The following is a 25,437-nucleotide window of genomic DNA, read 5'->3' on the forward strand; positions in this document are numbered from 1 at the left end:
GAAGCTGGTCCCAAGAGAAAGGAATGCCCAATACCATAGGAGACAGCTGTGGCTGTCGCTCGGACACCTCAGCGAGAGCCCCAAATCCAAGAGAGGAGGTACGTCTGGAAAACAACCAGCAACCAAGCTCAAGGACAGCATGCCAGTTAGCACAAATGCACCTCCTACCACTTTGAAACTAGGCTGAGGCCTCGAGTGGGGGCTTCATCTGTGGAAACCAAGATTCCTCCTCAGGATGTGTCAAGTCCGTCAGGAACACTGAGGAATGCACACTGTTTGGCAGAGCAGGTGACTGGCTGACGGGCCTGGCATCTGGTCGGGGGTGGAGCGCTGTTTGGATCTGCAAAGGGGCTGGACGGTGTGAGGTAGGACAAGGGTGCCACGCAGCCATCCAGACCCAGGGCCGGAGGCCCAGGCCACAAGAGCGCGTTCATTATTCTCGGTGATGCCAGTTTCTTACAAAATTACTATCACCCTCTGAACTGCTAACACATAACAAAACCCTGAAACACAGTGACGGGAAATGCTTCTAGTGCTATACTCCAATGAAGTGATCCAATGAAGCTATTTTTAACCATCTTCTCAGACTTAATTTCCAATTTTATCCTATAAAGTTCTAATTGATTCCACCTCCCCTGATCTCTCACTTGGCAAGGCTGTGAAGAACATGAGGCAGGCTCGGCAGTTTCTGACACGTTTGAGGTGGGGGATGTGCACGTTGCTCATACCTCTCTTAGCACAGGCCTTCTTCTCAAGGGTTAACAGGCTTCCAGAAATGTCTGTCTGATGTACCTTTCGTCCCCACCAACCCCAGTCACTGATGCCTGACCTTTCCCTTCAAAGGTCCTTCCTTCCCTAGGCCCAAGATGTGCAGTACCAGCCGGGATGCCACGACACGCCGTGGACCACAGGACATGATGGGACAGCTTTTCTCACTTGGCCCCAGATCCAGAGGGAGGGAAAGGATGACACACCACTGTAGCTCCATTTCTGTCAGGGACTCAGGGGTCCTTTGCCTTCCTCCCACCCCCTTGGTCTACTCACGAGCTGGCACAGGAGAAGGCGGTCTGCACCCACAGCTGAGGTGGGCAAGGGGCCTGACGACCTTTAAATCCTGCCTTGCCTGCCCCCACCACCACCACCTGCATGCCCCACGCCAGCCAGGCTGGGCTTTGCTCGTTGCTTGGATGTGCCCGTGGCCCCCTCCAGTCCCGCAGGCAGGCTGCTCCCCCTGCCAGGGCCACTCTCATGCCCACGGAGCTGGCTGCCACCTCTTGCCAGGGCATTCTGCTCTTAGGGAAACTGTTGGTACTCCAATCCTGTATTAGCAACTGCCAGGTGTACCTACGCTCCAGAGGCCGGGGCCCACATCTGCCTTGCTGATGACACTGGTCAGCACCACCGCTACATTTACTGAGCAGCTCCCTAGAGCCAGGCATAAGCCAAACACTTCCCACAGATTCATCTCCTTTAATCCTGACCACGAACAGAGTCCATGACCACCGCCTATCACAGAGGAGTGCACCAGGGCTTGGAGAACCGAAGGGATTTCGCCAAGGTTGCTTGGAGGATAAGAGCAATGCCAGCTCAAAGCCAGAGCCTGGGTTCCCAGATGCCTTGACTCAGTGCTCACAGTTCCCTGGCACGCCCCTGGACTGTGCCCACCCCGCGATGAGCGGAATGAATGGGCAGTGTTTCCTTCAAAGCTCTGCTGTGGCCCAGGCCAGCCCCGGGAGGGCACACCCTGGCAGGATCTAGCACTGGTGATTTTGGGGTCCAGTGGCTTGGCCAGAGCTCAGATGGCTCTGAGAGCCAGGACCTCAGGGCAGACACCGCGACTTCATTAATTTGGGCTGGAAAGTAGGTCCATTATGATGATGTTTTTTAAAAATACAGCACCTGCTGCCCAACTTCAAATAGTCCAAATGCCAGGCCAAGTGGGGTGAGTGCACGTCACAGCCTACCTGGGTGAGGACGTCCAGCTGGCCCACGATGTGCTCCAGCGTGCTGGTCAGCGTCTGGGGCACGCTGATGGGCTCCTGGGGCTGGCTCTGCACCGACTCCTGACACCTCCCTCTGCCGGGAGGGATGGGGAAATCCACATCTGGCTAAAGACAATGAAAAGAAAGGGAGTCCTTCAGTCCTCATTCAGGGCTTAAAGAAACACAGAAAGAGGAATAGCCCCTCCAAAGGATGAAGTGGAAAAACACCCACAAACGAAAACATGAGTTCCAAACACTGGTGAGAAATGTAGTGTGGTGGTACTCCCACATCCGGGCCACGCGCCCCCTTCCAGGGCTTCCTTTCTGAACAGAGGCCATGAGTGAGGAGTGCCATCCAAGCACATGGCAGCGAGGGCTGGAGGAGCCTGGGAGGGAGGGGCAGTGCCCTCCGCTGCCTCCTCATGCCACCCACACCCCCCCCCAGTACGCCCCTCAGGAGTCTGGAGACCCTGAAGCCCAGGCTGGCCCTGAAGTCACCCCTCTTCCTGGCAAGCTCAAGGCCCATTCCCCTCCCCCAGCATGGGCATGGCCTAGAGCTGGGGGGGATGTTCCAACCCCGCCCAAGTGCAGAACCCCTGGGAAAACAGGCATTTTATGTGAACATCCAGATGGCTGGTGGGAGTCCTGTGCCTGGTGGGACGGGTACCCTGGGCTGTTGTAGATCGCATTCCAGGGATGTGAGGGATCAGTGTTCTTGCCTGAGAGGCTTCAGCTCCCAAATGCAGAAGCCAACCTAACCTCTGCCACCACCACTCCCAAATACACGCCCACAATCACCGAGCACAGGTGATTTCCTAAGGGGACTCATCCCAGTCCGACATATGGGTCCCCCCAAATTCAGGCACCACTCTATATACAGATGAACGCTTCTCCTAGCCCAGGAAGCACTGTGCATGTGTTCAGCAGGGTGGGATTCCCAGAGGGACACAGTCAGCAGATGCCCCAGTTTTGGTCTTGGAACCTTCCTCTGTGGACTTGCTCCCTGAAGGAATGACGTGCTTGGTGAGACTCTCACTCTCGGCCGGTCCCAAAGCCCCAGTAACCCATTAAAGGCAGCCACACCTGGGGCTCAGGGTTTTAAACCACGACCTCACAAACTTCCAAATGTTACCACGTCACTCCCTGGCTTTACCAGTCCTCCAGGGCTTTCCACTGCCTTTGGGAGAAAATTCGAGCCCCTTGACAAGGCACCCTACTCTAGCCTACCTCCTTCCACAGCTCCCCTCCTGCCCAGTTCCCAAGGTCCCTCCTACTGGAAGGCCCTCATCCACCCTTCCTTTCCCCTGCCCCCAGCATCCTGGCCTCCACTCACTTTGCGACCCTGAACGCCTGATCGGCAGCGCCTCTGTGCCTCCCACACGCCTGTGCCTGCCCCACCCCCGCCCTGTTCCTCCAGCCACTCCACCTCTAGGGCCAGGACGCACAAGTGGGACGGACCAATGCCGGCCTGCCCACAGGGCCCACGGCCCGTCCATGGGTCCATGTCCCTCTCCCTGTCTCCTGCCTATGCCCATCACCCCGTCCCTTCTGAATCTAGGACATCACTGGGCTCGCAGCTTGCCAGCTACCCATGTGCCACAGAGCCCCGGCAACTCCACCCAGCTGGCAAAGTATACCGGCTATGACTGGGGCTCACCTAGGCTGCCTGCGCACGTGTCACCAGCAATCGGCGTGCATCTCTGAGTCTGCCCATCTCCTGGGTGAACCCACAGTGGCCCAGCCCTAGGAAGATGCTCTGCTCTGGACGTGCTCACCTGGGGGGACATCAGAGTCCCTGAAGCGAATCAGCCCAGGACAGGGTTCCCAAGTAGCCAAGGAGGGCAGTTTGGCACATGGACCCTACCGCTTATTTTCCTTTATTTGGAAAGTGTTCTAGTCTCATAGATAGCAAACTCTCCAGTGCATGTCCTTTTGAACCCGGAAAAACACAGGCTCTGGAGGTGAAAGAGAATCTGAGGATGAGACACAGAGCTCGAGGGGTGTTCTCGAAAACAGGAGCAGCGCCCTGCGTGCAAGCCCATTGTGGGCGTGTCAGCTGTGTGCGGCAGCCGCTCTGTAAGCCCTTCGCCCACCAGGGCCGGCCCGCCCCACCCCCCCAGTCCTCCAGAAGTCCAAGCGCTTGGCTAGTGCGGCCCTGACAGGTGTGGGGGTTTTCCTTCTGTTTTGTAATGCAAGCGCTTGACTTCTTGACTGCCCAGGCATCCACTTCAAAGAGGCATCCACTCGAAGAGGGCTATCTTGAATAAACACGCTGCTGCTGCCGCCCATGACCAGGTAAAGGGCTGGGCCACCCCCCACCACGGAGGCTCCCTTGTTTCCGAAATCTTGGTAGATTTTGATAACTGACCATATGGCCATGTGTTGTTTTTTTTTTTTATTTTATCTTTTTAATTTTTTTAAAAGATTTTATTTACTTATTTGAAGAGAGAGACACAGCGAGAGAGGGAACACAAGCAGAGGGAGAAGCAGGCTTGCCTGCGGAGCAGGGAGCCCGATGCGGGGCTCGATCCCAGGACTCTGGGATCATGACCCGAACCGAAGGCAGACGCTTAACGACTGAGCCACCCAGGCGCCCCTTGTTTTTTTTTTTTTTTAAATTCCCACTCTTATGTTTAAAACTCACCAATAAAGAGTGAGCCCTGAAAATCCCTAGGCCTCTACCCTCAATCCCAATAAAAGTGGAACCCCAGGCGCTCGCTCTCTCTACCCTCTGCCCTCACCCTTGCTGTGTGGCCTCACGTGTGTTATTTCTAGGTCTTGTAAGTAATAAACCTTCATTTTTTCAAAGGTTCCTGATGGTTACTGCTGAAGGGTGCCTTGTAATTATAATAAGAACTACGAGGGCCAGTTTCAACCACAACATTGGTTATTGACGGGCAGTGGCACACAGTTTCAGATCCCAATGCCTATGCAGGAGTCCATCCCAAAAGGAAATGTTCCAGAAGCCTCAACCAGCCCTCACCCCCACCCCCCCGCAGCAGCCCCCAGACCTAGGCAGCAATGTCAAGATACAGCAGAGTGCAGTGGGGAAGAGCAGGGATTCAGACAGGCCTTGGCTGACATCTGAGCTCCAGGACTGATTGGCGAGGTGGCCCTGGGCAAGAGGCTTAACCTCCCCGGGCCTCTACTTTCTCATATGCAAGATGGGGGTGATGATTGGGCCTGCCCCCACCCAAAGGGCTGGGCTGTGAAAGTAACTTCTCTGAAATCAGCAGCAGGCCTTTCTTGAGAAGCGGCTCCAGCCCTGTGCCCACTGCCTCCAAAGGACCCTCCCCCCCACTTCCAGACATGCATACTCGTCCTTTGGACAGTGGGTCCCCAGGGCTCCCTCAGGAAAGGCCACGAGAGGGAGGGCGGGGGCCAGGCAGCCCTCTGTCCCGACAGCCAGCATCCTCAAGGAGTGGCCAGACGGGTGCTGCCGGCTGCCTGGGAAGGACAGAATGGAAATTCTGAGTGTTTCTGAAAAACGGCCCAGAAACTGACAGCGCTGAGCCGAGTCTCTGGAAGCACAGTGATGATGGGGAGTTGGGGGGAGCAGGGGGAGCACGGCTGACTCGCAACAGGAACCCTTCTGAGCCCAAACGGAGCCAGCTCCAAAGGTGTACTGAGGACAGCAACGGCGTGCCGAGGCAGGGAGGCAGCCTTTGGAGGACAGGGCCGCAGGAACCGCCATGTTCCCCTGCCAACTCCAAGCTCTCACAGGCTGCGGCCAGGTTACGACAAGGGAGACGGAAGCTCCGAGAGCAAAGGACCGTCGGAAGGGCCCCGGCCTCAAGCCTCCCTCACAAGCCCAGGGTCCTGCCTGCCCCAGGCTATCCCTCTTGCCGCGCCGTCTGCTCCTCGCCTTACCTTCCCCAGGACACGGCCCTTTCTGCTTGCTGTCCGCTCTCTCACCGGCGGACAGGACAGCACTGCACGCGCCACCAGGCCAGCGCATGAAGACAGCAATGGCTCTTGTCCACCTGTGACCTACCACGTGCCAGTGCTTATACATGTCACTTCATTTAGTCCTTACCGCGGCCCTTCACAGCAGGCATTATTAAGCTTACTTTTCAGATGGGGAAGCAGGCTCGGGGAGGTTAGAGGTCTTGCTCAAAGCCACCCAGGAAATGACAGAGCTGGGATCAGAACCCCCCGGCAGAGGCAGTTTCCTGACATCAGGCAGCATCTGACAGGTGACACGGCCTGCAGTTTTGCCCCTACGTGCCTTCCACATACGTCCTGCATCGACCCCCCGCCCCAGCCGCCTGCCTGGCACAGAGCTGAACACAGATGAACACAGAGCAGGCCCTCCACACACACAGTGGCCGCCTCCGAGAGCCCAGGCCACCACGGTGACATTCCTGGGTAATGAAACCTTGCCAAGGCAAAGGGCCTACGGCCCTACCCCACAGCACCCTGGAGATGCGTGCTTCCCGGGGCTGGGCAAACAAGCGATAAGCAGAGATAAGGAGATGAGGAACGGGAGTGGGAAGCGACGCACATACCGGGCTGTGAGCAATGACAGTGACGGAACACCCAGGGCAGCACGTGAGGGGGAAATGCTATCAGTGCTTTGCCTGTTCAACATCAAAGGGTCCCAGGGGCCCGGCCCGGCAGTTCTCAGGGACACTGACATCGGCACACACTCTGTACCTACACAGCAGCACCAAGCTGACAGCTTTCATTTTTGCCAAATACAAACCTCTTAACGTCAACAGGAAAAAAGATGAAGACTCAGAAGAGCCAAATCTCTTTCGTGGAAATCTCACTTGGGGTCCGCAGGTGCCCTCTCTCACCCCGCCCCTGTATGGGATCCTAGGCTCTCATAGCAGGTTCATCTTCTGCTTGCCTCAGTTTCTGTTGCCACCGGCCTGTCCCAGGCCGCCAGGGCTCAGCACTTTGCACACAGTAGAAACTGCAGAAATATCTCGTTGGTCTCAGCCCCTCGGACACATGGGTCACCAACCCATACATTTATTAAAAAACAAAACAGCTCGTAGGTCTTCCTTGTGACAAGAAATCAACCCATCTGGACTATGGTCTCACTGGTTCATCATCAAGATGTAGATATGGATAAGGAACCCCTGCCTAGGATGTAGAAAGTTGGGGAAAACATTAAGCCCAACCTAACAAGAAAAAGACCGACAGTCCTAAAGAATCATAACTTTCTTAAATCGGAGAACTGAAGTCACAAAGCAAACAACTAACCTGAAATCTAAGGAAAGACAGACTCTTCTAAGGAAACCAAAGCGAGAGCATCAGCTCACCTCTGGCAAAGCATGGGAGGAAGGGACACTGAGTGCTACACAAGTGGGTGAGAAGAACTGAGTTAAGCCAACACATTGCTAGAGGCTGAGTGTAGAGAGGGTGAGAGTGAAGAACCCCTGGGAGCCACGGACACAAGAGCCACGGACACAAGAGGGAATTTGTGCCCTTGTGGGGAGAGGCAAGAAACCACCCCGAGCCAAGATCACTCGGGCCTCCTATGGCTGAGGGAGGGGATGGACTACTAAGAACGCCCTCCTACTGAGACCCAGGGACGTAAGGCCTGCCTAAGACTGAAGCTGGGGCCAGCACAACAGAGGAGACCTGCAACAAAGCCAGCCAGCACCAGGAACCAAGGACCAGCACCTATTGCTGGGGTAGGGGTAAGAGCATGGAACTAGATGCCCTCTGAGGCACAGGCCCCAGAGGAAGGTTGACAGCTGGGGATGGAGCAGGAACACTGAGAAAAATCCTCCTATACCCAGGCCTCACCCTAAGTACACAGTAACACTAAACTCAGCTCAACCCCTGATAAGACTATTTACTTCTGTCTCTACTATCCTAACCATGATGTATGCATTTAATCAAAAATTATGAGACATACAAAAAGGCAAAGAAAAAAACCCCACTGTTAGACAGAAAGCAATCAGCAGGGGCGCCTGGGTGGCTCAGTCGGTTAAGCGTCTGCCTTCGGCTCAGGTCATGATCTTGGAGACCTGGGATTGAGCCCCACATTGGGCTCTGCACTCAGCAGGGAGCCTGCTTCTCCCTCTGCCCCTCTCCACTCATGCACGCATGCTCACACACTCTCTCTCTCTCTCTCTCAAATAAATAAAATCTTAAAAAACAAGGAGGGGGGTGCCTGGGTGTCTCAGTCATTAAGTGTCTGCCTTCGGCTCGGGTCATGATCCCAGGGTTCTGGGATCGAGCCCCACGTGGGGCTCCCTGCTCGGCGGGAAGCCTGCTTCTCCCTCTCCCACTCCCGCTGCTTGTGTTCCTGCTCTATCTGTCAAATAAATAAAATCTTAAAAAAAAAAAAAGCATTCAGAAGAATCAGATGACTTTGACGTTGGCACTATCAGACATAAAATTTAAAATGACTATGACTAGTATGTTAAAGGTTGTATTGGAAAGTGTGGACAACACACATGGACAGATGGGGAATTCCACCAGGGAGGTAGAAATTATAAGAAAGAGTCCATGAAAATGCTAGAAATCGGAAACCCAGTAACAGAGAGGAAGAATGGCTTTGACAGACTAATTGGTAGGCTCAGCCCAGCTGAGGAAAATAAATCAATGTCCTTCAACATTGATCAATTCCTCAAACTGACACAATAGGGGGGGAAAAAAACCCAGAACAGAGCATCCGTAAACTGTGAGACAATATCAAATTGTCTAACATGTGTGACTGGAATCCCAGAAGGAAAAGAGAGAGAAAAGAGACATTTCTTATAGAGCAGGTTTGGTGGTAGCAAATTTTCTCAGCTTTTGTCTGAAAAAGAGTCTTTATTTCTCTTTCATTTTTAAGAGGTATTTTTGCTAAGTACAGAATTCTGGGTTGACAGTCTTTTTCTTTCAATAATTTAAAAATGTTATTACTCCAATGACTTCTGGATTGTATAGTTTCATATGAGAATTCTTCTGTGGTTCTTACCTTTGATCCTCTGTATACAATGTCACTTTTCTGTCTACCTTCAAGATTTTCTCTCAACCTTTGGTTTTCAGAAGCTTGAATGTAATTTGTGCAGGGTTTGTTTTTGTTTTTTATTCAGTCTTTTTTCCTTTTTCTGAGCTTTTTAGATCTGTGGTTTGATGCCTTTCATTACTTTTCAAAAATCTTTGGCCATTATCTTTTCAATAGCACCAAAAATCATGAAATGTGTTATTACTTTCCTACAGTTGTTCTAACAAATTGTCACACTTGGTGACTTAAAACAACAGAAATATATTCTTTCCATGTTCTGGAGGCTAGAAATCCAAAATTAAGGTATCAACAGGGCCCCCTTAGTGCTTAGTGGAAGCACTAAGAGAGAATCCTTTCTTGCCTCTTCCAGCTTCTGGTGGCTCCAGGATTCCCTGGTTTATGACTGCAAAACTCTAGTCTCTACCTCCATCTTCACATGGCCTTTTCTTCTCTCTGTGTATCTCTTGTAAGGACACTTGTCATTGGATTTAAGGCCAACCCAATAATCCAGGATAATCTCATCTCGAGATTTATCTTAACTTCATTGGCAAAGACCCTCTTTCCAAATAAGATCACATTCGCAGGTTCTGGGGATCAGGACAGACATATTTTTGAGGAGGCCACCATTCAACCCACAACAAAACGCTTAGACATAAATCTGACAACATATATGCAAAATCTGTATGCTGAAAACTATAGTACACTGATGAGTAGAATCAAAGACCAATATCGATGAGGAGATATACCATGTTTGCATACTGAAGGCCCAATTTTGCTGAGATGTCAGTTCTCTCTGAAATCAGCTACAGGAAACAAGAAGCCGATTCTAAAATTTATATGAAAAGGCAAAGCAACTAGAGAAGTCAAAACAATTTTGAAGAAAAGAAGAAAATTAGAAAAATCACATTACCTGATTTTAAGACTTAGTTTAAAGCTACAGCAATCGAGACAGTGTGGTACTGGTAAAAAGAGAGACACATAGATCAGTGGAACAAATGCAGTCCAGAAATATACCCACAGATATCTGGTCAATTAATTTTTAACAAAGGTATACAAACTTAGTAAAGACAGTTGCTGGAACAACTGGATATCCATATGTAAAAGAATGAACTTTGGTACATACTTCGTACCACATATAAAAAGTAACTAACTCGCGGTGCCTGGGTGGCTCAGTCGTTAAGCGTCTGCTTTCGGCTCAGGTCACAATCCTGGGGTCCTGGGATTGAGCCCCGCATCGGGCTCCTTGCTCAGCGAGGGGTCTGCTTCTCCCTCTGCTGCTCCCCCTGCTTGTGCTGTCAGGTAAATAAATAAAATCTTAAAAAAAAAAAACACCTAACTCAAAATGGATCACAGACCTAAATGTAAAACCGAAAACTATAATATTTGTATAAGCTTTTCTTCTAAAACATAGGTGAAAATCCTTATGACCTTGGATTAGGCAAAGATTTCTTAGGTATGATACCAGAAGCATGACCCATAAAAGAAACCGTTGGTAAAATGACTTCATCAAAACTAAAAACTGCTCTTTGAAAGACACTGTTAAGAAAATGACAACACAGGGGCGCCTGGGTGGCTCAGTTGGTTAGGCGGCTGCCTTCGGCTCAGGTCATGACCCCAGGGTCCTGGGATCGAGCCCTGCGTCGGGATCCCTGCTCAGGGGAGAGCCTGCTTCTCCCTCTCCCTCCGCCTGCCTCTCTGCCTACTTGTACTCTCTATCTCTCTGTAAAATAAATAAATAAAATCTTAAAAAAAAATTTAAAAAAAAACAAAGAAAATGACTACACAGGGGCGCCTGGGTGGCTCAGCCGGTTAGGCGGCTGCCTTCGGCTCAGGTCATGATCCCAGGGTCCTGGGATCGAGCCCCACATCGGGCTCCCTGCCTGGCGAGGAGCCTGCTTCTCCCTCTCCCTCTGCCTGCCTCTCTGCCTACTTGTTCTATCTCTCTGCCGAATAAATAAATAAAATCTTTTAAAAAAAAATGACAACACAAACTACAGACTCGGAGAAAATATTTGCAAGTCACATGTCTGGTAAGGACTTGTATTCAGAATATATAAGAACTTTCAAAACTCAATGAGAAGACAACCTAATTAAAAGAAAAAAAACCCACAAAGACTTGAACAGACACTTCACCAAAGAACATATAAAGATGGCAAACAAACACATAAAAGATGCTCTACACATCATCAGCTGTAGGAAAATGCAAGGTAAAAATCACAGTAAGAGAGACGCCTGGGTGGCTCAGTCGGTTGGACATCTGCCTCTAGCTCAGGTCATGATCCTAGGGTCCTCGGATCAAGCCCCATGTCGGGCTCCCTGCTCAGGGGGGAGCCTGCCTCTCCCTCTCCCTCTGCCACTCCCCCTGCTCTCTCTCTCTCAAATAAATAAAATCTTTAGAAAAAAAAAATCACAGTAAGATACCAGTATACACCTAGTAGAATGGTCTAAAGTTAAAAAGCCAAAAATACCAAGTGTTGGCGAGGAGGTAGAGAAATCCAAACTCAAGACACTGCTGGGGAGAATGTAAGATGGTACAACCACTTCAGAAAAGAGTCTGACAGTTACTTGAAAGGCTAAACATACACTTGTTATGTCCCAGCCATTCCACAGCTAGGTATGTGCCCAAGAGAAAGGGAAATAAATGTCCGTATAAAGGTTAAGTACATAAAAGTTAGCAGCAGCTTTATTTGTAATAGCCGAAAATTGAAAATAACAGGCAGATAAACAAATTGTGGTATACCCATTCGATGGAGTACTACTCAGCAATAAAAAGAAATGAACTATTGATACATGTAACAACATGAGTGAATCTCAAAATAATTAGGCTAAGTGAAAAAAAAAAAAACAGACCAAAAAGAATACATGACTACATGATTCCATTTATATCAAATTCTGAAAAACACACACTGATTTGTAGTGACAGAAAGCAGATTAGTGGTTGCCTATGGCTGGAGGGGGAAGGAAAAGATTGATATAAAGAGGCAAAAAAGAATTTTTGGTATGATGGGAATATTCTGTACTTTGATCATGGTGGTGATTAACTGTACATGTCTGTCCAAACTCATAGAGCAATTCACTTTTTAAAGATTTTAAATAAAATCTTTAAATAAAATCTCTAATATAAATAATATTAGAGAGAGAGAGAGAGAGGGCATGCAAGTGGGGGGAGGAGCAGAGGGGGAAGGAGAGGGAGGGGGAAGGAATCCCAAGCAGACTCTGCACGGAGCACAGAGCCTGATGTATGTGGGGCTCAATCTCACGACCCTGAGATCATGACCTGAGTTGAAACCAAGAGTCAGATGTTTAACCGGCTGAGCCACCCAGGCGCCCCAGCAGTTCATTTTTTTAAAATGGTGAATGCTGAGGCACATGGCTGGCTCAGTCAGGAGAGCATGCAACGACTGATCTCAGGGTGGTGGGTTCAAGCCCCATGTTGGACGTAAAGCTTACTTAAAAAAAAAGAACGAATAAATAAAATAAAATGGTGAATGATACGATTGGTATGCTAATAAGCCTGACTCAAAAAAAAAAAAAAAAAGATGCAGTTACAACTGAAATACCCCTAGAAACCCAACCTGCCCATCACATGACACTGCACTTGACACTACCCATCACAGCCACTCCGTACTCAAGGTGAAGATCGCTAGCTCTCCATTGGACATCACCAATGGGCAAACCCCCAGGCTAAAGACCCCAGGTGAGGCCTATGAGGCCCACCACTGGCCTGGGGATTATAGTTCCCAGATGCAGAAAACCAGCTCACATTTCAGTGCAGTTCAATTCCCAAAGCCTCAGTCTCCCTGGTCATCAGTGGAGGTCCCCAGGCAGCGGCCACCCCATCTGTGGAATGTCAGGCCCCAGCCGCTCAGGGGTCCCTATGCAGCTTGACAGTCAGGAGCAAGCAAGGTCTGCACACATCTGGCCAGCAGCCAGCAGTGGTCGGAGATTTACCATAAAGATGCTGTGAGCTGATGTGACCCGACACCCCGCTCTGGTAAGTGGGGTGGTCAATTATTAACACCTGCTCAAGGTGGAAATTTCTCCTTTTCTTTTAATCTCTAACGCTGGACCTTGCCGCCTGCTCGGCCTGTTCTGGAAACAAACTCTGTCACAGACAAAAGCACCCAGGAACTGGTCCACGGCTTGACTCTGGGCCAGAAAGGGGAGAGAGAGGAAGGTGACTTGGGCCCAAGATCTGGGCTCTTTCACTGGTACCCAACTTGTATAGAACCAGGCGGCAGTCTGGCCTGGCCATGGCCCACTTAAAACACCAAAGCGTGTCACTGTGTTTCCAAAGCAGGACTGAGCACAAAACTGGAAGAAATGGACAGACACACACACCATGATTAAAACTTTTCAACTTAATCTTTCATTCAACTGCTCATCACATAGTCTGCTAAGTGAGGGTGCAGAGATTTGTGGACACATTTCTTACCGTCTTTGCCTTGGGCCTTTGGCTCTGACAATTTGCCCTCATGAAAAGTTAATGGGTGTCTATGTCTGCCTGCCTCTGTTTGCTAAACCTGATCCTGGCCAGGAGAGCAGAAAAGAGGACAGAGCTCACTTGAGCTCACACTTCTCTCCAGCTCTTCAAGTGGAAAAAAGGCACGGCCGTTTTCTTGAATCGGAGCTCTAAAGAAACCTGGTACTGTATCCACCACACATATTTGTGGACTAGATATACAACAGCCTTGTTTGCCCTATAATTTAGAGTTCCGGCCTGGAGTCCAACAAGAGAGAAAGCTTCTGGTTCTAAACATAGCCCTGAACCCAAGAGGAATTCTGGTGTCTTAAAATCATCTAATTGCTCGACAATCTTGCCAATGTTCTTCCAAGCCAGCCTAAGTATGAGTATGGGATTTGGTTACCGTGTTGGCTTTTATCTAGAGTATGAATGTGCAAGGGTACTTTCGTGTGTTCCCCACAGCAGGCTCCCAAGGAGGGCAGGGTGCTGGGTCATCTGTGCGCACAGAGGGAGCCAAGAGGCTCAGGGACACAGGGCCTGGGACCAGCAGGGCAGCCTCTGAACTGAATTAAACACTCTATGACAATGGCTCACATTTGGGTCTAAGAGCCATCCCTTGAACCCAGGCCCCCACTGACCAGAAGGGGACAGGGTGTCCTCTGAACTAAGAATTGTGAAGGGGTCAAAGGATGGGTCTAAAATGGATGAGGGATCCACATGCTTGACCCACTCTGGGACTCCAGGTAGCTCGGCCCACTCTCACCCCACAGTCCTCTTCTCAGAGAGTGGTCCCTTTGAGGCGAGTGGCATCCTATCATACCTGGGTCACTCACAGACCTGCCTGGCACATTGGGAGATGCTAAATGCACAAACCAAGGAACCCCATCTCCTCACCCAGGCTCAAAGCAAGACTGAGGGCTCTATACCCAGGCTCGAACAGCCACTCCTGGGCTCCAACCCTCGCGACCTCCAGCTGCCCCCCAAGCCACACTCTCTGAGAGTTTCCAAGTATCTCCCCCCACACAAGAGGGCTGATGTATAAAGCCAAAGTTTCAAAGGAGTGAAAGGATTGCCCTGATAAGCAGGAACTGGAAAGTCATTCCAACATCCAAACATGCCCCCCAGAGACAACAGTGGAGCTGGGAAGGTCTGTCTCACCGCAGTGGCATACCCAGGTGACGGGAGCTCTGGTGGGAGAAAGGAGCAAGGATGAGCGGGGGAAGACCTGGCGACTGCAAACGGGTGGAGGCCATGAGAGAGCAAGCGGGCCATCATGCAGCGAGAACTTTCCTTGGCACAGAGGGGGCCCCTGGCCCTCCTCCCTGGAGGGGTGCTGAGGGAGCAGGAAAACGCCCCAGGCCTTTAGGGGCTGATGCCCTCCAGGCCCTCACACCTGGTATAGCCAGAAACACACACAGGTGGGCTACAAGGCAGAGCCAGGGGCCAGTGACAGGGACCAGAAGACGGAAGAGGGCAGGGGTGGGGTGGAGTCGTCCACACGGCCCGGGAGGCCTCAGGAGAAGGCAGGCCCGTCAGGGGCCTGTGCTCGGGCCAGAGAACACCTGCTGAGTCTGCCCCGGAGCTCGTGGAGCAGACGTGGCCTCTGGAGCACTTGCGCAAATGATGCTATTGACAAGCAGAGAAGCTGTCCCGCAGCCTCCATGGCGGTGTAAGACCATTCCCTCCGAACACGACCTGCTTCTTCCAGGGCCAGCTCTTGCTCAGTTCCGTTCCACAGATGTGACCATGGGCCCACTCCGGGCCTGGTGCTGAGCGCCTTAGGGTCACCTGTCCCCTCCGAGACAGAAACACCCACCCTCCCACTGCAAACACCTGAACCACGGCACCCGGGGAGGGAGATGAAGCCCAAGGACTGACTGGAGATTTTCTTTTAAAAGAATTAGACTGCTTTGAACTAATTTTAGACTTAGAGAAAAGTTGCAAAAAATAGTACAGAGAATTTCCATACATCCCTCCCCCAGGCTTCCCCAGCGCTAACATCTTACATAACCATTAGGACAATGATCAGAGCAGGAAATTAACTCTGGGACAATACCATTAACCAAACTAAGGGCCCCAGGTGAGCTTCACCAGTTTTTCTACTAATGTCCTTGGACCCTGCTGTGCCAGAATCCCAACCAGGACCTCACGCTGCATTATTTCTCCTTGGTCTCCTGCAATCTGGGTCAGCTCCTCAGTTTTCCCTTGTCTTTCATGACCTTGACACTTTTGAAGAGTACTGATCCGTTCTGCTGTCAAATGTCCCTTGATGTGGTCTGTCCCGATGTTTTCTCATGATCGGGAAGAGGTTATCCATTTTTTGACGAGAACACCACAAAAGCGAACCGCCTGACATCGCAGAATTCGTGTGGACAGGACATATTACCAGTGGCGTTGACCTTGACCGACGGTGATGACCTCTCTGCCAGGCTTCTCCAATGCGAAAATACATCTTTCCCTGTGTAGTTCATCTTGGCTTTTTTAAAATGTGGCTTTTTAAAAGGGAACGTGTTGTTGTCATTACAAACTCCGTGCCGTCAGCCCAGCCTGCTGATGGCTGCAGCTGCCCCACAGATGAGAGGCAGCTAATGAAGATGAGCAGCAGAGCCGACGTCTCTAGAAGACGCCGAAGCTCTCGGTGACAAAGAGGAACAGTAGCAGTTTATTTATAGATCCACTTGAAGACAGCTCATTGTAACTACTGGGGTTGAATTTTTAAAACCTCGGGAACAAAGGCTGGCTATTTTAAACTCTCCTTGCACTTAGTTCAATGGAGAGTGTCAGAGGCACCGACCACACCCGGGCATCACTCCCAAGCTTGGCAATTCAGAATTTGTGTAGCATCTCAGGACACGAGTGCAGCCTGCCAAGACAGATAACCACCACCGGCTCTGCCTGCCCTACGGAGGCAGTGGGCCTCTAATGGGCCAAAGCCCTCACCCCCAGGGAAGAGTCGAGGGAGGCTGCATCCCACGGGGTCTCTCAGCCTCCCCTTCCTGGAAAAGTAACTTGCACACAGCTGTTGTGAACCAAGGTTACATCACCTCTCTCCCTGCCTCCCCCTGCAGGCTCCAAAGAGGGACAGCGCCCTCCAGCGGATGCCTGCCCCAGGACAGCCGGCACCAGCTGACACATCTCCAGGCTGGAACAAGGTGTCCTGGAGCTCGCAGGATACAAATGTCCCGGAGGACAGTGGGAGAGTGGCACCCTGGAGCTCCTCCTGCCCCCAGCCCAACTGTGCCTCTAGTCAAGACTGCCTGATCTCTCCAGGCACCAGAACCATGGTGGGGAAGGGAGACGTGGGTTTTCTCAAAGCCTCCCACGTCCTTATTCGAACAAAAAGCACAGAGCCATATTCTTGACACAATGTGGAAAAATGTGAGTATGGACTAGGCATTTGATAGTAAGGGATTATTAATTTTGTTGGATGCGACAAGAGCACTGCAGTTATATAACCAAGAAAAGTCTTTATTTAGGGTAAAATAATTTATCTGGGATTAAACAAAAATACTCCAACTCTCCTAAAAAAAACGGGGGGAGGGAGATGAACAAAATAGATTGGCAAAATGCTGAAGCTAGATGAAAGATACATGGGGGTCTGTTACACTAGTCTCTCTACTTTTTGTGCTAGCTTGAAATTTTCTACAATATAAAGGGTTTTGTTTTGTTTTATTTAGTAAAAAAGAAAAAGCTCCCAGGTGACTGGAATGAGCTGTGGAGCTGAGGCCAGGTGAGTGAGACCCCGGGAAGAAGCTGAGGACGTGTCCCCAGCCTGGTGCCCTAGCATTTGCAAGCACAGAAGGCAGATTTGTCTGAATCCATCAATGTTCAGGCCGGTCTTTGGCACTGCCACAGAGAAATCCCCCAATGGCACCACAAGCCTTCTGTGAACCCTGCAGCAATGTCCAGACCGTCAAAGAAACTAATTTTAAGATAATCTCCATGGAAACCATCTATTCTGATTTTTTCCATGGTAACCGATGAGAACACAAACACAAGCACTATCTAACACCCTTACACCACATGGGCCAATGCTGCCATCCAATCTGGAGAATTCAAGCTGCAAAGGGCTTTTTTCCACTGAAAATGAGAAGTACTGAAACTTCTAGTCCAGACATGCAGATTCTACCACGTCCATTGCCCAGTCACTGCCCATACCACCCCATGCACCTGCCCCCAAACTGACAAACCAGGCCAGAAAGTGGTTTCCTTCATTTAACCTGGGACCATCAAAAATACCAAAAGAAAGAGCCAGAGCCTGCCTCTTGCCTCATGGGCTCAACCCATGCTGCCCACAGACTGCAGGCATGTGTCCACTGAGCTCAGATCTCCAGAACATTCTGTGTTCCGGTGACAGGCTGGGCACCACAAAGAGACCAAGGCCCCAGCCCTCCAGGAAGACTACAGGCCAGCGAATAACTGACTACAGGAAAGAGGAGCTGCTCCAGCGAGCAGAGAGCGCTCCGGCAGGTGGGGCAGGAAGAATTCACAAGCTGCGGGGCCTCCCAGTGAAGGAAGGCTGCACGGAGGAGAGGTCATCTGGGAAGAAGTAAAACGGCTGAGTAGAGTTCTGCTGGGAAACAGGGGGCAGCCCAAAGAATCATAGTCAGACTTAAGCAATGGGGTCTCTTTTCCACTCGTGGCTCATTTCTTCCATTTTCAGGTTTCTGGGTTTGAAAAGACAGCACGGAACTAAAGAAGACCCTCAGACCCCAACAGCCTCAGTGGGTTGCCACCCCCTCTGACTTGCAACCACACGTGGTCCCTGTTGGCTCTCCTGCGAAGAAGACCCATTAGCATGGCCTGACAGGGCTGTAGATGCTTGTCACCACTGTCAGCAAAACGGCAGTGTCACAGCGTGGTCCTGGGTCACGTGTGCCTTGTAGTAAAGCATCACGATACATCATGACATGAGGACCCCACCACTGCCCACTGTCTTGCTCATTTCCCCATGGGCAGTGTGGAATCTCCACTGACCTTGAACCTGCGCTTTGGGTGCCAGTGGGAAAGGAAAACCTCAAACAGTTATGAGACCCTTGGAAGAGATAATAGAGCTCTGAAAGCTGTGTGTGCGTGCCCAGGTTTATGCCCCGGATGTGTCCCCAAGCACGCAGAGCTAGAAGCAAGGGCGCTCTGGGTCCTGTGTGGATTCCAGAGTCAGGTTCTCTGATCTTCCTGACACTGGGAATGCCTTACCATGCCTTGCCTGGGGGTTCCGAGACCATGCCTCCTGTTGGTTTAAGTCATGAAATAGGCTCTCCTTCCTAAGCATCGTGTCACTCTCCTCTGGATAGGAGGAATGGATGAGAATTTTCCAGCGGCAGGAAACTCCCACTCCAAGGGGCCACTCCGAGAAGGGTGTATAGCCTCTGTCCCCTCCTATAGCCCCGTCCTCTCACCGCCACTGCTGTTACCGCTGTTTTGGGACTTGGTCCTGTTCTTGCTACCTGGAGGCACTTCTCCAAAAGGCTCCAAAAAGCAGACCTTCACCTGAGGCCTTAGATGTTGAGCCACTAGCACCCAGGTCATCTCAAGCTCAGGGGCCAAAGACCAGCTTCCCTAGAGGCCCCGCAGTCTCTGGAGGATGGGGGCTGATGGAGGCACCCACTTATGCAGGGCAGGAGGCAGGGGCACTGAGGACAATAGGCAGGTGGTTCAAGAGCAGGTCACTGGACTGGTGCAGCAGCACTAATGGACGGAACAGGAGCCGAGACAGGAAGACTGGCAGCAGAGGCCCACGGAGGGCTGCACTGGGTACCACCCTCCCCCCAGTGCATCCTGGCTGGTAATAAAACCATCCATCTGCCATTTCTTTTACCACTAGACTGAGATTAGAAGCAAAGCCATAGTACTTTTCCTCTTTTGGAAAGAGGCAGACTACAATTCTCCAAAATGGGCTGAAAGGGACCCCGATTCTCCAAGTGCTTCTCCCAAACTGTAATCCCCACGAGCCATGGAAACTTCCCAAGATGGTCAGAGACTCTCTTCTTCCCCCTATGTCCCCACCCAGGAAGCCATGGTCACAACTGGCTAGACTGTTTTCCAGTAGGCCAGTGACTCTCAGAGTGAGTCCCTGGACCATCGACACGACCTAGAAATTGCAAATTCCTTACCAAGTCAGACACTCTGGGGATGGCGCAAGCTGTGTTTAACAAGCCCTCAGGGTGATTCGGAAGTACGCTGAGGTTTGAAAGCCACGGCGAGAGGCTTATTGCAATCCACGTGAAACGGTCAAAGGCCTGTCTCCTCGCTGCACTGCCAAAGGCAACTTCCCCCTTCCGGTAAGCACAGTCATTATTTAACATGCTCCTGGTAGCAGCCCTGACCCACCTCCCAGTAAACTCAGTTGTGGCCTCTGGAAGGAAAAGGAGAGGGGATCTGGCCTGCCTCCCAAGAGTGGATGCAACAGGTCAGAGCCTGAGGGATGGGCCCAGCCCCCCATGCTGATCCCCAGGCCCAGGGAGCCCCTCTGCAGGGAGCATCAGAATCTTTGGTGCTCCTAGACTTGGCACAACCATGTTACCCCCACCCCCCCGGCCACTGTCCAAGGATGCTCTGACTCCACCAGGAACTTTCTCTAAAAATTGTAGCTTGGTAACAAATACTGAATCTTCTTTGTTTCTATTCTCCTCTGTCTTCCCACTGAAACTAAGAAATCCAGAGCACTTTCCATGACTTCCACTCCGGTAAAGGTGAGGAAAATGCAACCTGAGTGTGAAGTGAGGCATCTTGTCTGGGGGCCGCTGCCACCCAGTCAGCAAAGGCCGCTGTGACCAGCCTACCCCTGCGCCTGCAGGATGATCTTTTACATGGTGAGCCGGGAAAATGGAAAACGCCCAAAAGATGTACCGTAGGCTGGTGGGAAGAAATCTGAGTACAGAGAAGCAAGACGAACTGCCTGAGGTTACAGGCGAGACTTGCCACGTCAGGCCAGGCTCCAGCTTCATCATGGATCAGCAAACAGGCGCGGTACAGCTCTTACACTGCCAACCAAGTGGTTACAGGCTGTCAGGAGTCTGGACCCCATGAAACCAGCCCTCTTCCAAGATGCCTAAGTGCCTGAGCCTATCCCGACTCACCTGCTGACAAGAGCCCCTTTTACTAGTCCTGGGAAATTCAGAGCCAGAATCAGGGTCAGTTGGAAGAAAGGAGAGGCTCCCTTCTAAGACACATAAATCTGGGGTTCACTCTTGCTGTAAACACCCACAATGCCCTGTCTCCCAAGCATCCCCTTGAATCCGTACCTCTCCCCACTACTGAAAGCAAATGCCAGCCAGAAATCTGTGTTCTCAGCAAGAGACCCCAGTCCTCCATGCTCCCAAACAGAGGGAAATCCACAAGGCAGGTGGAAATGGACCCCATCCCCTGCCTCAACTCTGACCCATCAGACTACATGCCTGGGGTGAGAACCCAGGAGCCTCAGATCCTCAGCATGGAGGAAGATTCAGTGCCAAGACTGGAATCGGAGCCCAAGAACCCTTATGTCAAGCCCACACCTGGGTCGCACCCCAAAACAGAAAGCAGGAGTGGAAGCATGGGTGCAGGAGGTGGCTGGGGCTTCACTCTTGGAAGCAGAGGAACTAGGAAGAAGAAACAGGGAAGGCGGAGCCTTCAGGTCAGGTATTCTTGGCTAACCTCGTCTCCTCCTCCTGGGGACAGTTCTAGCACTGAGGGTCTGGGGGTCCCAGCCAGTTTGCTCTGAGGAGTCATGGGGGTGGCAGAGGAAGAGAAGCCTGTTTCCATTCACCTCATGGATTTGCCTTTGCATCTGGGAGCACAGAGGACTTGGGTCTCTCATCAAGAAGCAGAACCAGGGCGCCTGGGTGGCTCAGTTGGTTAAGCAACTACCTTCGGCTCAGGTCATGATCCTGGAGTCCCGGGATCGAGTCCCACATCGGGCTCCCTGCTTGGCAGGGAGTCTGCGTCTCCCTCTGACCCTCTTCCCTCTCGTGCTCTCTATCTCTCATTCTCTCTCTCTCAAACAAATAAATAAAATCTTTAAAAAAAAAAAAAAAAGCAGAACCAATTCCTGCAAGGGTCTAAAACCCTCACTGGACCTCACAAAGACGACCTGCAGAGAGGAGTCAACACTGAAAATTATCTCAGAATCGCCCCCTCTACTGCATGTTGTCCCCCACCTCAGCAAGTTGGGAACACACAATCACCCCAACCAGGCAGGGGGCTCATCCTGCTCTCAGTCTGACAGAGGAAGGAAGAGGAACATTTTAAAAATAGCTAAAGCTTGGTGAGCACTTGCCATGTGCCAGGCACGGTTCCAAGTGCCTGCTTGGCATGTACCACCTCGTGAAATCTCATGAAGGAGGGTCGGGCGTCTCCCCACCTGAAGTTGAAGGGCCCCAGAATTCAAGGTTACTGTCTGAACTGGAGGGCAGCCAGCCCTGAGAACTCAGGAAGCAGTTTTCAGTTTTCCTGACTTACCTGGAATTCTGCATTCTTCCCCTTCCACCCCGCCCAGCACAACCTTCCTTCACAATTGCATAATGGGCTCTCAGGTGCTTGGAGGAAAGGCAAGAAGAAGAGTAAATCGGAACAAATGCATCTTTGTTATTAAAAGTGGTTTTAAAAATGCTTCTGTGGTTGAGGCAGAAATCAGTCCTATGGCAGCTGGGCTTGGGGAGCTGGGGCCAAATCCAAGGTCAGCCAAGACACAGTGACCCTGATGCGTCACGGGCTGGCCCCAAAGCACTAATGGCAGGAGGGAGCTAGAACCTGAGTGGCTGAGTGCAGAGAGGACGAAGGGAGGCCTGTACTGCTACACAGGGCGGAGGTGAGCACCAGACCCTTGAAGACAGCAGCACGGGCACCTGCTGCAGACCACTTGCAGGGCCCACCCCCTGCCCCCACACATGCCCCTCTGGGAGGCACTCATCTGCCCACAAGCAGCCCTCCCGACCTTCCTCCAGCCTTGCAGCATGTCACAGGGCAGAACGTGGAGCTCCCTGGCCACCCTCAGCCCAGCTATTAGGCTGGAGTCCTTCCTCTGCAGCCTTCCAAGCAGAAAAAGCTCCCCAGCCACAGCCCTACACTCTCTCCTCCACAACTCAGCCAGGAATAGAGGGAAAATGGAACCCATTATTCTCATTCTGAAGGGCTGGGAAATGGCTTGTGCTTTTCAACATGAAATGTGCCTAAAAATAAGCTGTGAATTTCAACCAGAGGTTGAAAATAGCTCTGGCAGTGAACAGAGCTCTGTTCAGAGTGAGCTCAAGGATGGCCTTCATTCCAAGAGTGAGAAAGGAATGCTGCAGTCCGAGCAAGGGTCCTGGGCAGGGGGCTTTCCAGGGCAGAGGGGCCGTCACTCGCTCACAGGGCTGCCCTTGCCATGCTCCACTGGTGGAGGCGTGCCCTCCAGCTTTAGAATGCCATACTCTATGAGACACACAGTACCTGAGTTGGTGGCTCCGTAAGATCCTCAAATGCCCAAGTGTGTCTCGGGCAGCTTTAGGGCCTCAGGCCCAGGGGATAAACAGAGCTAGCGGGGGAGAGGGTCATAGCTGAGCCAAGCCACCCTGGCCAGCCACCAAACCACTCACCAGTTACTATCTCAGAGCCAGGGAAGGCAGCAGGCAGAGAGGGCAAGAATACATCCAATGGTAAGTAAAGGAAACCAAGTTGCTAAAGGTCTTTTTTTGTTGTTTACCGTCACCTCTGGAAGATTCCAGTTTGACAGGCCAAAACATTTCTATACAACAGACTTCTATTAGAAACAGTCTAGAGACCTGAGCCCCAGCTGCCAGGGGAGCCCAAATCTGGCCCAACTGAGCAGGGGCAGGAGCTCGAGTCATCACACTCGGGGCCGCGCTCCGCCTGCCACAGAGACAGCCCTGACCACCCCCCCCCCGCCCACATTCCTACACTCCTCCTGCCGCTGCATTCACTTCCTTTCTGGGCTCACTCCCGAGGCAGGAGTTAAGTGTAGTGGTTCTCCACTGGGGGCCATTCTGCCCCACCGGAAGAGATCTGGCAACGCCTGAAGACATTTTGGGTTGTCACAATGAGGGGGGGGCAGGGAGTGCTACCGGCAGCTAGTGGGGAGAGGCCAGGGATGCTGTTAAACAACCCGCAAGGCCCAGAACAGCCCCCGCAGCAGCCAAGGCTGGGTCCGCTGGAGCGGCGGGAACTCATCGGATGCACCCGTTCCTGGCACATGGCTACAGGGCACCTAGGCTCCCGGGGCAGCTGAGACACTCTGGCCAGCCATGGAATTGGTCACCAACTCAGTGCCAGGGAAGCCCCAGGGCAGGAAAGGTGAGACTATACTCGTCAGCTTCCCTTCCCACCACAGGGGCAAACCTAACCGCTGGGCAGGGCTGGACCAACTGGCTTCCCTGGGCATGCAGGGCTGAAAGAACTCCATGGACGACAGTGGTGATGGTTGGACAACAGTGTGGATGTACGCTTTGGCATGGGTATGTGTCTGCATGAGGGGCCATAAACCTCCTCAGCATCCCAAAGTGGCTTGTGACAAATAAGGGAAAAGCCATAAACAACAATTTTAGGACTCATAAGTCAAGTCACTGTGCAGGTTAGCAGAGTTCACCTACGTCCCACATGGGCTCCTCAGAGCCTGCCTAGGAAAGTACTCAGGTCCCACTGTAGAAACAGAGGCATGGGAAGAATGGGTGCTTTGTCTGGGACCACACAGCCAGGACTCAGATCCAGTTCTCCGAGCCCAGAGCCCATATCCTTTCCCCTGTGTGAGCACCACGTGGCGATGCCCAGTGGAACTGTGGCTATATCTGTCGTGGGCCAGGAGGTAGTATGGGAATACACGGTTTTCCTGAGCACCAGTGAGCTATTCGCCCATCCATGCCAAACGCTGCCCTGTCCTGCTGGCTTCCCCCACCCTGAAGGCCTTCGTGCTAGATTATCAGGCCCTGCAGCTCTGGGACACAAGGGTGCTCCATACCCCTTATCTGAGCAGGACTGAAGGGACAAGAAGCAGCTTGTCCAAGCCTCCTGCCTAATATCCACAAGAAAAGGAATATGGGATTCTCCCTTTGCTGGTGATTACTAACCATTCCCCAAGAGGCAGGTGGCAGTGCCCTCTCCTGGGACAGGGGGAGAGCTGCCAGGCAGCCCTCTAATGCCTACAGTTACTCGTTTGAGTCAGCCTTGCTCAGAGGGGCCAGCGTGGTGAGCCTCCAGGTCCAGGCATCCAGGCGGGTGACTAAGCTCCAGGCGTCTCAGCTGAGAAAGAGAGTAGTACCTTTACCCGCCCAGCCTGGGCTTGGCTCACTGTAAATGCCCAGCACATGGGGAGCTGGAAAGGAGGTGGCACTCACCGCACAGGATCCAGTCCTGCAGTTTTTGAAAAATGCCTTTCTAGGCAGAAGACCAAAGAGCAGCAAGGAGAGCGCCATGCAACCCAGTCATCCCCACCAGACCCAAAAGCTGAGAATCGGCTACTCATTAGCAAATGTGGAGAGAGAACAAAACCTCCCGGCCCAGATCAACCCTAGGAAGAAAAGCTTTAAATCTCAACCTGGCCTATTCCTAGAAGTAGCCCCAACACACAGAATGCGGCTGTGTGTGCGTGTCTGTGTGTGTGTGTGTGTGTGTCTCAGGCTGGGGTGGGGGATCCCTCTGCTGGAGCCAAAGAAAGGCCAGGATGGACTCAGAGGCTTCCTGGTTCTATTCTGGGCCAGCCTTGACTTGCTGGGGGCCTTGGGCAAACCGTTTCCTGTTGTTCAGGCCAGTTTCCGTAGGTGGGAGAGGCTACACTGCCTCCAGGGTCCAGGAGGGAGAGATTTAAACAGCCAGCAGCCACTGGGGCTTAAAACCCTCAGGGCTCCACATCCTTGGCTTGAAAGCTTATTTCAGCCAAAGTGGAATACAACTTTATTCAATGAGATCATATCAGTTATCAAATTTTTCCCCAAAACTATCTGTCAAAAAATATCGTTAACTATTTGAATTCAGGAACACTAAATGCCCTTTTACCTAAAAAGGTACTAAAAATGGTTTGTGGCTGAGGAACTTCCTTTCCATGGTGTAAAAAAAAAAAAAAAAAAAAA

General features: G+C 51.7%; 1 protein-coding gene across 3 annotated transcripts in view; it reads right to left on the reverse strand.

Moving 5' to 3' along the window:
• Nucleotides 1-25,437, reverse strand: part of POC1A (POC1 centriolar protein A) — a 70,248-nt gene that overhangs the window by 16,309 nt on the left and 28,502 nt on the right. For all 3 annotated transcript variants that reach the window (XM_073901313.1, XM_025885165.2, XM_073901314.1), the window contains one exon: nucleotides 1,965-2,108. In XM_073901313.1, the coding sequence (XP_073757414.1) occupies nucleotides 1,965-2,108 (144 nt within the window). The remainder of the gene's footprint in view (nucleotides 1-1,964; nucleotides 2,109-25,437) is intronic.

This window comes from Callorhinus ursinus, unplaced genomic scaffold, assembly GCF_003265705.2.
Source record: "Callorhinus ursinus isolate GAN/ISIS: 27379988/994484 unplaced genomic scaffold, GSC_fseal_2.0 scaffold15, whole genome shotgun sequence".
Lineage (NCBI taxonomy): Eukaryota > Metazoa > Chordata > Mammalia > Carnivora > Otariidae > Callorhinus > Callorhinus ursinus.